We start from the raw sequence: 12,716 nt of genomic DNA on the forward strand, positions 1-12,716 counted from the left end.
ACCTATGTTAAATGAGACTATCATTTGTCACACCCCAACCCGAAGGCACGAGCCGAGTATGTGGTAGATGTCCGCACATCCATAGATTTTAATCCCTACAAGGCATGCAAAGCCTAGCTACCCTATTCATCTATAGCATATCAATAAGTCAAGCAGTATTACTAATATATCAACAGCACTTCTAGCATAACAATTCAAGATAAATATCATGGAAGTCTTATGAAATAAATTTAAAAAATCCATATATATATCTTATCAAATCATACACTTAATATGACCAACATAAAGTGAACAAAGTTCTAAATTCCTTTCCATTCAACCTGTATTCCCTATCCAATTTACTTCTCAGCATCTGAAAAATACAGAAAAGAGATGAGTGAACTATGGCCAATAAATTACCTTTACCTCTAGTTAGATCAAGCATATTAAGTACAAGAAATGCAAATTCTTAAAATATAGAATTTTCAATTATAAATAGAAACAATTTTACCAAATTTTAGTAAATTTTTCATATTCACTAACATAATTTTCAAAATATTCAATGCATTTAATCAAGAAATTATTTTATTAGTGAATTTCCAATTTAAGGTATTTGAACAATTCGCTCTCTATTGGGCTGTGCAACTATGGCAATCAGCCCTATGATAAGATCTAAAGGAGACTAGCTCCTAATCACGAAATATGCCCCCAATTAGTATATGTCAGCAACAGTCTTGACTAGCTAGACCTAGAAAGAAGCTAGCTCTGAGCCACACGAATAGTTTCATACAATATAATTATATCTAGTCAAATCAACATGTATTTTGATGCTACATAATTTAGTATAGACACTAGTAAAATATTTTATGCTTGGTCCATAATTTTTATGAAGAGCATTCACAATATTTGTTTCGAATACAAATGTAAATATGCATAAATTATTTTTATAATTTTCAATTCAAATCTTTAAACTATTTTCCCAAAAATTATGTATAAAACTTGGAATTATTATTTTTTTAATTTCTATATAGAACATAAAGCATGAACAATAAAAAATGAGATACAAGTGCTTGCAAATTTTGATCACTGTAGCCTAGATATTTCACTCGATGGAAAGACTGTGCATGAACTAAAACAACTAAAGCAAATTATTAGGCTTCCCTAAAATATCATGTGGTCATTTTCTCATTATTAATCATATATGAAAGGTCCTATTAAGACGCGAGACCCTTTTCAAGACTTAGGTTGTTCCAAAACAGAGGTGGTGACCCTCAATCTATGAACTGGTGAGTCGGCCTTTCGAGGGTAGGGCCCAGATCTAGGTCCAGGTGTACTCCATTAAGCTTAGCCTATCATCTAGGGATCTCATTCATCCCTAGATCTAAATATTTATTTCAAGATCTAATGCTACAAGACAAGTAATACATAGTAAGGAGGAAAATTTGCAAATACCTTGGACGTGGGATTTGACCTCAATGTTGCACACCCCTCAGAGATCAAGAGTTCTAGATTTCACCTAACTATAAAAAAAGTGATCAGGGTTAGATTTTGTGAATTACCGAATGATGATAAAGGTAGAAAGAGAGGATTAGACTCGTCATAGGATCGACCAATTATTTTTGACTTTTTTGTTACATTATATGATTTTACTCTAGAATCTATTTTTACTAGTTCATCATCCTCATCACTCAATAGCCCATGGAGAGCAAAATCATTTATTTTCCCTCAAATGCTTCCTTAATTACTAAATATGTTTCTATAGAATTCTTCTCCTTCCTCTAAACAACTTAAAAACACCTCTTTGTTATTTGTTTCACCATTTTAGAGCAAAAGCCAATTGGAGCCACATTTAATTAGTGTAGACCTTTCATCTTGTTGGAAAGGCTCTTGCTTGTTTGTATCTTTATCATAATATCATGCGAAAGTATTTTGGAGCACTGAATTCACATGTTACTTTAAACACAAGTAGTTTGTTTGGCCTTCAATGTAACATCCTATATTGAAAATCTTAGAATTATTATTTCCTGATGCGGCATTCTTCTCAAGGTAATAACCATCACTTTATCATTCATGGTACTACTAATTTACTTGTTTGACTTCTAGAACTTCCTAGTAAGATGTTGATATAACATCCCTCTCTTAATCCCTCCCCTCCTCTCCCCCCGCGGCTGCCCTCCTTCCTTCTCTTTGAACAACTAAATAGTTTATATGTTTTGCCACTTTGAATTTAGATGAACTAAACTAGATAGCTTCCATAAACATTGAGGAGTTGCCCTCCTCACTATTAGCAAATTAATGGAGGTAGCAAATGTTATTTGCCTATTTTAGCTTGTAACAAGATTTTTTTTATTTTTTTATTTTGAAATTGGTTCTTAGGACCACCAATATTAGTTATAATAATGAAAAAGGGAAAAGAGTTACAATGAATAAAAAATGATCTCGTGAAACTTGCAAAGTTGCTTTAAATATTACATAATATTGTTTTTCAATCCAAAATAGATTAGCAATGTATATAAGCTTTTAATACTCTTACAAGTTACAAGGGTTGTATAGGCTTTTTTTCATTTGATCTAACTAAGCTATCCTTTCCTAAACTTAGGTTAGGATCAAGTCAATCCATTTCCTCTCCATTAACTTACTCTGTAACCAAAACTAATCTTATAGACTAGTATATTTGGGATGGATTTAGATGTGAATTACTACTGCAGCTTTTTCTATGAGAGAGGTAGGAAAGGAGAATTAAATATAGGGTTCGGGTTGTATCTTAAACTCTTTCGCAACGTTGACTATTAGAACACATCTTGTATAGATCTCAAAACACTCTAAACTCTTTCATTCATCCATATGCACAAATTTCAAAGTGACTATTGCACAAATTACTTTCATGCTAAAGATACAACCCTTGTACTTAAATGCAGCAGATGTGCGTAGTGGCCATAGTATGTTTTTAGCAACCACATGATAGGGCAAAGATAGTAATGGGTTCGACAACTTTTAGTCGGTCAGAAAAGGAGAGATGAGGACTGGTCCGGTGCACAAGGACATGGGCTGGGATTTGAGGCCCCAGTGACATGCCCCAAACACCCCTCACATAGGAACGTTGGTCTAGATTTGGGATCCCACCGCACATACCTTCCATGGTTGACGTGTTCCCCCACCCCTGTCCACACCTCGGCCCCATGCTGAGAGTCCTCCCTTGCCATTGGCAGCCCACATAGCCATATTCCTCTCTGAACACTTGATAGCGCCCTCTAGTGCACCTATCTATCACCTGTTGGGATTTATAAAAAAACAAAAAAAATGAAAAAATAAAATTTGAAAAAAAAGTAAAGTATTGTCAAAAGTTCATAATTAGCTACTAAGAAATTCAAATAGTTACTTTAAGAAAAACATTGTAGAAATTCGTATAAGTTTAATTCATGCAAACCCAAAGATGACTAACAAAGTGCTAGCAGTACATGGGGTAGCATGCAATACTATGATTTACATTGAAATTCTAAGAAAAAAAGAAGAAAAGAAATATAAAAGATAATAGTAGTTATGCTCATTATTACGAGTATATCACATCTTATATTTGTAAACAATAAAATTTTCTTGTGAGGAAAAAAATAATATTTTTTGCATGGATACCCTTCTAAATATCAGATTTTACGTGAATACCCTTCCGAAATTGATATTTGCATATATACCCTTGTAAAACACTGTTATTGTACGAATACCCCTAATATAACGGTTGTTCTAACGATGTTAAGAAAAATCATATTTATATTAATTAAAAATAAAATTAAAATTTAAAATGACATTATAATTCTCACTCCACACCCCCCCCCCCCCCCCCCGCCCGACGCGTCTTCCCCACCCCCTGCGGGCTCCCCCCCCCCCCCCGGCGCCCGGCTTCCCCACCCCCCGTGGGCTTCCCCCTCACGGCGCCCGGCTTCCCCACCCGCTGCGAGCTTCCCCCCATGCCCCCATGCCCCCCCTCCCCCCGGGCGCCCGGCTTCCCCACACCCCCCCGCAGGCTTCCCTACCCTCCGCGGGCTTCCCCCCTGCCCCCCGCGTATCGGGATCCTGATCGCGGGCGTTCGCGATGGCGTGATCGCGATGCAGTTCGCTCGCAATCTCCTTCCTCTTCCTCCTTGTTCTGTAATCCAATCGACGATAAACAAAAATTCTTCTAACTACTAAAACTAATCCTTTCCAAAAGTTAGTCGTCAACGCGATCTAGCTTTCAAATCTTTTAGATCTCTCCTATCTGTTAATCATAAAAAAATATTTTAATAGCATCTTACCCTCTCTTCCTTTCGTTGATTTATACTATTTTTCTTTTATTAATCTGAAAAAAAAATCATTACAAGTGTTAGAAGAACAATAATAATTGTTGTAGCTGATTTTATTTCATTTCTATTTTTCGCTGTGAATCTATATTAAAGCTCTATTTTTTGGTTTCTAGCCGCATACCATATATTTTATTTGAGCATAAATCCTATTATATATTTTTGTTATATTCATGATAAAGAAACATGCCTCTCGTCATAGAACCAAATGCATTTCCTAATAAATACAGGATTATAAAGGCTATCACATTAATTAATGTATCTAAATTCTTTTCAACTACTAAGATTTTTTTTTTGCGTATATACCCTTCTAAATATAGAAAATTATATGAATATCCTTGTAAAGTTACTATTTGCTTGTATACCCTTATAAAAATTTCTATTTGCATGCCTACCCATTAAGGGTATTTTAGTCATTTTAATTTTAAACCGTTAATTTTTTAACGGCGTTAGATGGCATGGGTACATATGCAAAAATAAGAATAAAAAAGGGTAGAATAATAAAACAAGTATTTGACGAGGGTATACATGCAAATATCAATTTTGGAAGGGTATTTACGCAAAATCCGATATTTAGAAGGGTATCCATGCAAAAAACCTAAAAAAATATCGTGAGGACTTCGTGTATAATCTATAAAGTTCATGGAGAGAAATTTTGATCAACTTGATTAATAAAATCTGATGAATAAATGAAGAAATTAGCTTTCAATACTTTCTTATCAAATTATTTCTACAATCAAAACATGTTCATTCCAAGTTCAAGCAAACATAAATGGTTGACGAGGCAATGCTACATACAAAATTGCCCCAAGAGCGAAAGCAATTTGCAGTCATCAGTAGAAAGTTGCACTTTATCTATCATTTAGTTAGAAAGAAAACTAGATTATAACCCTCCTTTTTAATCTGGCCAATGCTTCTCTCAATGTCAATTCTTTTCACCGGATCTCTCCATTTCCGTTTCCCCACGTGCCAAAACCACCACACTGATGGTCTAATAAGTCCGAAAAGCAACTTCTAAAGCCGGCGATCGAAAGCCGGTGGGTGGCGATTAGTCGGCGTTCGCGGCGCCAGGTTGGCCCGCCTGTCCACTCCACCCGCCGCAATCATTCGAAAGGTGACGCCAACCTGCGTCACCTCCCCACCCCCCGGCAAACTCGCGGGGCGATCCAGCTGTTCCTGCTACACATGTCGGCATCCGGTTGTCCGGCCGGCTCAACCTATCATCTTTATATGCACCCTGCAAACCAGAGAAGCAGCTCCCTCTCTCTTGGGATTTCTCCGATCTCATTTTATCTCACTGATATTTGAAGCAAGAAAGAGCTGTGGAAACTAAGGTTGAGAGAGAGAGAGAGAGAGAGAGAGAGAGAGAGAGAGAGAGCTGGAGTTGGACACTAGGGTTTCTGAGGTTAGCTAGGTAGGTCGTTTAAGCCTGGGAATGGAGAGTACTGTGGTGGAGAAGAGGCATCAGTATAGCTTGGGGTTCGAAGAGACCGAGCTCCGGTTGGGGCTGCCTGGAGATGCAGAGGCCACGAAGAAGAGAGGGTTCTCGAAAACGATCGACTTGAAGCTCAAACTCCGAACGGTTGACTCGAAGGACGCCAAACCGGAGGCGGAGAAGATGAAAAGGTCGGCGAGCCAGAAGAACCTCCTTGCTTGCAGCAGTGACCCCGAGAAGCCCCCGGCTCCCAAGTACGTTCTAAGTCTCTTGAAACATATCTTTCTTGGATGAAATATTATGCTCTAGCCGTAATGATGTACTTATCCCCTTAATTATACAGTTGATTTTGAGAGAGAATGGCATGTTATGTTAAATTCTCATGAGACGCAGAAGATGAATGGAGCCTAATTTGAGTAATTCTGTTTTTGCAGAGATTTTGTCATAGCTAAAACAATATGTATAAAGAACACACAGCTTTCCTTTGATCTCTCTCATGTCGGGAAAAGACCTTCTTTTAAGACCTAAAGCATTGAAAACACCATCTTTTACCTCATACAAAATATTGGGTGTATTTAACATAACACCATCTTTTGCAAAAAAAAAGGTTCTTTTGAGCCTCACGATCCTTTTCTACATTTTGGCACAATGTTTTTTTGGCAAGCATGCACTTCGGATCATCAAATTAGAACAAACAAAACGATCTTCTTTTTTGAGACATATTCTGCATTAGCTTATGATTTTCTTTTATATTTCTCAAAAAAAAAAAAGGGACAATTCCCTCGCAGTTAAACTTTTAAATAATACCTACAAGCTGTATATACAAGTATATATCAAATTTCTTCTCGCTTGGAGTAACAAAATATACAGTGTGAACAAAGTAGAGAACGCGTAACGCATATGGAAGTACATTTAAAAGTTGATAAAGTGAAACCTTTTCTTCATTCTAATCACAACAACACCTTTTACTCCCAAGATTTCACTGAGCAAGCCATATATGCATCTTTCCAGTCCTTTGGCTAAATCAAATTCAAAGTAATACTCACAATAACATTCTCTTTTCTCTCTTTAATATTGTTATAGGGCACAGGTGGTGGGTTGGCCACCCGTTCGATCTTTCAGGAAGAACATCATGTCCATTCAATCTGACAAGGGCAAGAAAGATGAGGATGAGAAGTCTGCCACCAGTGCCACCTTTGTGAAGGTTAGCATGGACGGAGCGCCTTACCTCCGTAAGATCGACTTGAAGATGTACAGTAGCTATCAGGAACTCTCTGTTGCACTTGAGAAAATGTTCAGCTCCTTCACCATTGGTAAGCACCATCCACCCTTGGATATCTGAATCAGAATATATCAGATCATACACCATGTAGTGCTTTAGATGAAATGATATTGTACATCTGATCCATATCAAAAGAGAAAATGTGACACCATTATCCATGTGACTGTCAGATCTCTGCACCCCACATGGTAGCTGTTCCCACTTTGGTGATGACTAGTTTTATACCCCACAACACAATATATTAAAACCATGCCAGCCCAATCTAAGCATGCATATTTTTATGCATGCATGGGGGGTCTTACAGCTCGAAAAAGTGAGGCTTTAATGGATAAGGTACTAATTTTTAGTATCCACATACAACCATAATCATATATTTAATGTATCTTAGGCAGCTATATTTTTAGATAGCCCTTTATTTGACATGACTAAAGAATAGTTTTAATTAGTACCATAGCATAGAATATATACAGTTAGGTAGTAGGATGTCTACTGTCTGCATAAATATTTAGGTAGGATTCCACTTACGTTGTGTGGATTTAAAAAAAGTCCCAAATTATAGAAGCGTTTGCTAGTAAAGGAACAGATTGAACTAAAAAAGAAGAATCAGATTTGCTACACTTCAGTGGTGACAAAATCACCTTACATACGTCGTGAAATCTAACGAAACTTTGTAGTATGTTGGAAGAGTGATACCCATAGGGAAGAAGATCGAGGTAATCATGATTGTTTTCCGGTTTTAAGTTTCGATTCATCTTTTTAATTAGTTTTATTTGATCAAAGTTGGTTGCCCGATTGTGTCACTTAACCATTCTAAATGCTTCTGTAAAATATAACATTCTGGCTACAGCAGAGATTAGTTATCGTGGTATTATAGTAAATGGATTTAGTTATCTTTTTTACATACTAATGCTTGCCTCCTCCCTGACTTATCTTCTTTCTTTGTCAAAATATTTACTTCCCATGTTAAAATTTAGGGAACTGCAGTTCTCAAGGGATAAAAGGTAGGGATTTCATGAACGAGAGCAAGCTGATGGATCTTCTAAATGGTTCCGAGTATGTTCCTACCTATGAAGATAAAGATGGTGACTGGATGCTCGTCGGGGATGTACCATGGGAGTAAGTCAATCATAGTTTTCATGTCATCCTATAACCATTTATTACATGTGGAGCAAACAAGCTGAGATTGCAGTGACTTGCTTTCAATGAAATTCAGGATGTTCGTTGATTCATGCAAGCGCTTGCGGATAATGAAAGGATCAGAAGCCATTGGACTTGGTTTGTACATCCGCACACAACCTTCTAACTTCAGAAAGAATTTGCAAGTCCTTACAAGCAATGCATCTCTATAAGAATATCTAGACGTAGACTTGTAACTCGAAAAAAGAGTCTACCTAATTCTAGATATAAGTGGTTCTAATAATATTAATTTCTAACTCTTCACATGGACTCTCCTTCATTTGAAATAGATGAATTGATATTTTATTATTGTTTCTTAATTTCAGCGCCAAAAGTCATGGAGAAATGCAAGAACCAAAGCTGAAGAAATCACATGAATGCGTGCATGGCTTGCCCTTTCAGTATCAAACTGCCATGAGCATCTTGGCGGGTCTTTATCGTGTTCTTATATATAAATGTTTGTTTAAAGGAGGTGTGATAATTTTTTTTTGTTCATGGACTGGAAGAAATAACACTGGTTATGTGCGATGTCTAGCTTGTTTATTAGTGGTTCGTGTGATGTTTCGCCCCATGTTGCTGCTGTATCTGCCGTAAGATTTTATTCCCTTTTCCTTGAATTATTATGGAACTTTATTAAGTGTTTCTTTGTACTTAATCCTGTGTTCTTTGTTATTTTATTGGTCATTAGAAAGATGTTAATTTCCAGGAAACCAAGTAGAGGGAGCAAGCCATGTGCACGGAAATGGGGAATCCATTTATTTATTCCTTTATCTAACTGTCTAATTATTGAGAAGATGGTCTATGATGGGTTTAAAATTGAGGATGTAACGTTCTTGTTTATACTTTATAGTGATCGATGCGTATAGAGAATTCAAAATTCACTAGCTAGAATTTGACCTTTAATTTATCACTGATGGATGGGAACATCATCACTCCATAAAGACTAGGGATTTTTGGAAAATAGTGTACGTATCTTTGCAGTGCGTATCATTATTACATTGATGGTGCCTGGCTCCTTTGGATCTTTCAACATGCATACATGTGATCATATAGGCAAATTAAGTCTATCATGCGAAGCATAGGAGAACAAATACATGTCTTTCTAGGTCTTTCAATTCGTAGTTGATATGTAAGAATTAAATTTCCATTCAGATGGACACTATTAACTTGATGGTTTCAGCAATGCCCAACAGTTTTACTAACTAAACTAGTTTGTGCCCTCAGAAGAACTATTCTAGCCAAACCTGTTTGTTCCAGGAATAACTATTCCAAGAGAATGTTGGCATAATATATTATTGTCATAAAGCCCTCCTTTATTCCGGTCCTTTTATTTTATTTTGCTTTTCTCTCTTATTCCATGGAAAAATAGGAAAATTAAGTGTCTAGTCCTATTCCAGTTTTGTGGGTTGTTGGTTAGTCATATAAAATGCTTCGACACTCTATGGCATTAGTTCTTAAAATAAGCTCCAGACTACTTGTATCTAATTCTAAGTCGCCATTCCCAATACTGTAGCACATTACATGCCCAAAACCAAAAAATTGGACAAAGTTAAAGAGAATGTGAACAATAAGAAACCAAACAACAGCTATTAAGTGGGGCACAAGAGACACTTAAATAACAACTGTTCATGCGCCAAATGAAAGATTAAAATCCTTTATATAGGCAAGATACAAATCTACACATTCATTAACACTTAATACAACGCATAAGTTTGCAAGAGACATAAAAACTCTAAAAGATATCAACCATAATATACAAACTTACAAACTCTAAAAGACACCATAGTGATAATAAATAAACTCCACAAGACATATTACCAAGTTGACATAATTAATTCAACACCCCCCCTTTCCGCTAACTTGGGAAATCAAGCTTAACATAGTTGAAACTTTTCAAATGTTACTTTGGTTAAAGCTTTGGTGAAGATATCAGTGAGTCTGTCATCAATGACCATCTTGACAGGTTGAACATTTTCCTCCAACACCTTCATTCTAATAAAATGATGGTAAACTTCTATATACTTCGTCTGAGCATCAAATATATAGGATAAGAAGCCAACTGGCTAGTATAAAGGTTGTCACGATCAATCTCTCCTGGTTTGTCAATTGGATGAAAATATCTTCTATAATCCTATTTAACTAAATGCACTCTCGTGCTGCTAGTGTTGCTTCATTATACTCCACCTCCATGCTCAATAGTGCAATGGTAGGTTGCTTCTTGCTATCCTAAGAAACTTTAGCTGAAAGCCTAACATGGTTGGAACATTTCAAATTTTGCCTTAGTTAAAGCTTCAGTGAAGATATCAGTGACTCTATCATCGATGTCCATCTCGACAAGTTGAACTTTTTCCTCAACACCTTCATTCTAATAGCATGATGGTAAACTTCTATATACTTCAACAGAGGATTGAATGTAGGATTAGAAGCCAACTGGATAGTGTTAAGGTTGTCATGACCACTCTCTAATGGCTTGTCAATTGGATGAAAAATATCTTCTATTAACCTATTTAACCAAATGCACTCTTGTGCTGCTAGTGTTGCTTCATTACACTTCACCTCCGTGCTAAATAGTGCAATAGTAGGTTGCCTCTTGCCATACTAAGAAACTTTAGACAATTTGATACTAAAATTGTAACCCAATACTGAGAATCTATTCATCATTCTTGTAGAACAATGCATACGACAATGCATGTTTTAGATATGAAAATCATCTTTTTGGTACTAATCACCTGCTCAACGTCCTCTTGTCCAAAGTATTGTTTTCCTACAGAACCAAATTAACATCAAAAATTATCCGAGGTATCCGACAACTCAAAACCCTTTACTGATCACTTAAGAGTTCACATCATATAGCAACCCAGGACTATCCAGCAACTCTCACAACTAATGATTTCCAAGGATTAAGCGAGAGAGAGATATTGCCAACATGAAGAGAGAGAAACTAGAATATAGGATCTCATTGGGCTTCTTTTTGTTCGGATGACTGTAGCCCCATACAGAAGAACTAGGGCTGATTATAAAAATAGATTTATATAGAAAGATATATGAAGCCAACTAGATGATGAAGCCCAATTATTCGAATCAATCAGTACAGCGTAACTCAATCCATCTGATCAAGAAACATATATCAAATCAAGAAAATAGATCAAAATTTATCAATTATGGATCCAATAGTAGCTTACAATTATCGGGTGCAGAACGGACATAATCGACTAGGTAGCAGTATTCGACGATCCGGATCGGTCTACTCTAGCCATTCAAGCCAGTCAACTCATGAAACAAGAATCGGCCCACGATACAAACAACACAATAGGGATTTATGATGACAGAGATAAATGGTACATGGCAATGGGAGGAGTAAAACTAGCGCGACGGGTGGTCATAGCGGCACTAGTCTAAAACTCTCTATTGGGGTCAACTCTAGTCTACAATGAGAACACTAAAAACCTCCTACTGGGTCCATAGAACCATGCAAAGAGAGAGAAACAAGAGAGAGAAACTAAGAGAGGAGAGAGAAGGAGAGAGGAGAGAGATGACTCTTTTTTTCCCCAAACATGGGAGAGGCCAATCTCACCTCATCTTCTTCTCGTATCTGGGGGAGGCTGCCCAAAGTGGTCGAGCTCCAACGATGGCAACCTTTAGCCGTGGCACCACCAGCGATTGTGGTTGGCCGGCATGAAGAAGGAAAGAAGGAGAAAAATATCATCAAAGAACCGATCAAACTCAGCATGAACCATAGCTAACTCCCTAACCGGCAGCAACATGCTCTCAGGGGTCCCTAGGAGTAGCAAAGCTCGACTTTTAATTAGTCATCAATATAGGTAATCATGATTGTTTTCCGGTTTTAATTAGTTTTATTTGATCAAAGATTGGTTGCCCGATTGTGTCACTTAACCATTCTAAATGCTTCTGTAAAATATAACATTAATTCTGGCTACAGCAGATTAGTTATCGTGGTATTATAGTAAATGGATTTGATTATCTTTTTTACATAATAATGCTTGCCTTCTCCCTTACTTATCTTCTTCCTTTGTCAAAATATTTACTTCCATGTTAAAATTTAGGGAACTACAGTTCTCAGGGGATAAAAGGTAGGGATTTCATGAACGAGAGCAAGCTGATGGATCTTCTAAATGGTTCCGAGTATGTTCCGACCTATGAAGATAAAGATGGTGACTGGATACTCGTCGGGGATCACTACACAAAAAAAGAACATTACCGACTCTTATTTGCCGACGCTTATTCCAAGCGTCGGCAAAAAATTTTTTCCGTCAACATTTGCCGACGCTTTTGCTAATGACAACACTTAAAAGCGTCGTCGAAGTTAATATGTAATTGACGACACTTTTAACGACGCTTTTTAGCGTTGTTAAATAACGACGCTTAAAAGCGTCGGAAAAGAGCGACGCTAAATTGGAATTAGCAACGCTTTTAAAAGCGTCGGGAAATATTTTTTCCACTGTAGCATAGGCGACGCTTTACCGACGTTTTGGAAAGCGTCGGGATGGTT

General features: G+C 37.0%; 1 protein-coding gene across 1 annotated transcript; it reads left to right on the forward strand.

The window, feature by feature from the left end:
* The first annotated feature begins 5,563 nt into the window (after window positions 1-5,563).
* LOC103721655 (auxin-responsive protein IAA30) lies at window positions 5,564-8,861 on the forward strand. Its single transcript, XM_008811948.4, has 5 exons — window positions 5,564-6,002; window positions 6,832-7,061; window positions 8,005-8,146; window positions 8,244-8,305; window positions 8,533-8,861. Exons 1-5 carry the CDS (start codon window positions 5,749-5,751, stop codon window positions 8,568-8,570), a joined length of 726 nt encoding a protein of 241 aa, XP_008810170.2. The 5' UTR covers window positions 5,564-5,748; the 3' UTR covers window positions 8,571-8,861.
* Window positions 8,862-12,716: the final 3,855 nt, after the last annotated feature.

This window comes from Phoenix dactylifera, chromosome 8 (genome assembly GCF_009389715.1).
Source record: "Phoenix dactylifera cultivar Barhee BC4 chromosome 8, palm_55x_up_171113_PBpolish2nd_filt_p, whole genome shotgun sequence".
Classification (NCBI taxonomy): domain Eukaryota; kingdom Viridiplantae; phylum Streptophyta; class Magnoliopsida; order Arecales; family Arecaceae; genus Phoenix; species Phoenix dactylifera.

What these genes read in the sequence shown, in the direction of transcription:
- LOC103721655 (XM_008811948.4), top strand. Translation starts at nt 5,749, where the DNA reads ATGGAGAGTACTGTGGTGGAGAAGAGGCATCAGTATAGCTTGGGGTTC. An exon ending in GAGAAGCCCCCGGCTCCCAA is followed by an intron (nt 6,003 to 6,831) that starts GTACGTTCTAAG and finishes ATATTGTTATAG; the next exon opens with GGCACAGGTGGTGGGTTGGC. An exon ending in ATCAGAAGCCATTGGACTTG is followed by an intron (nt 8,306 to 8,532) that starts GTTTGTACATCC and finishes TCTTAATTTCAG; the next exon opens with CGCCAAAAGTCATGGAGAAA.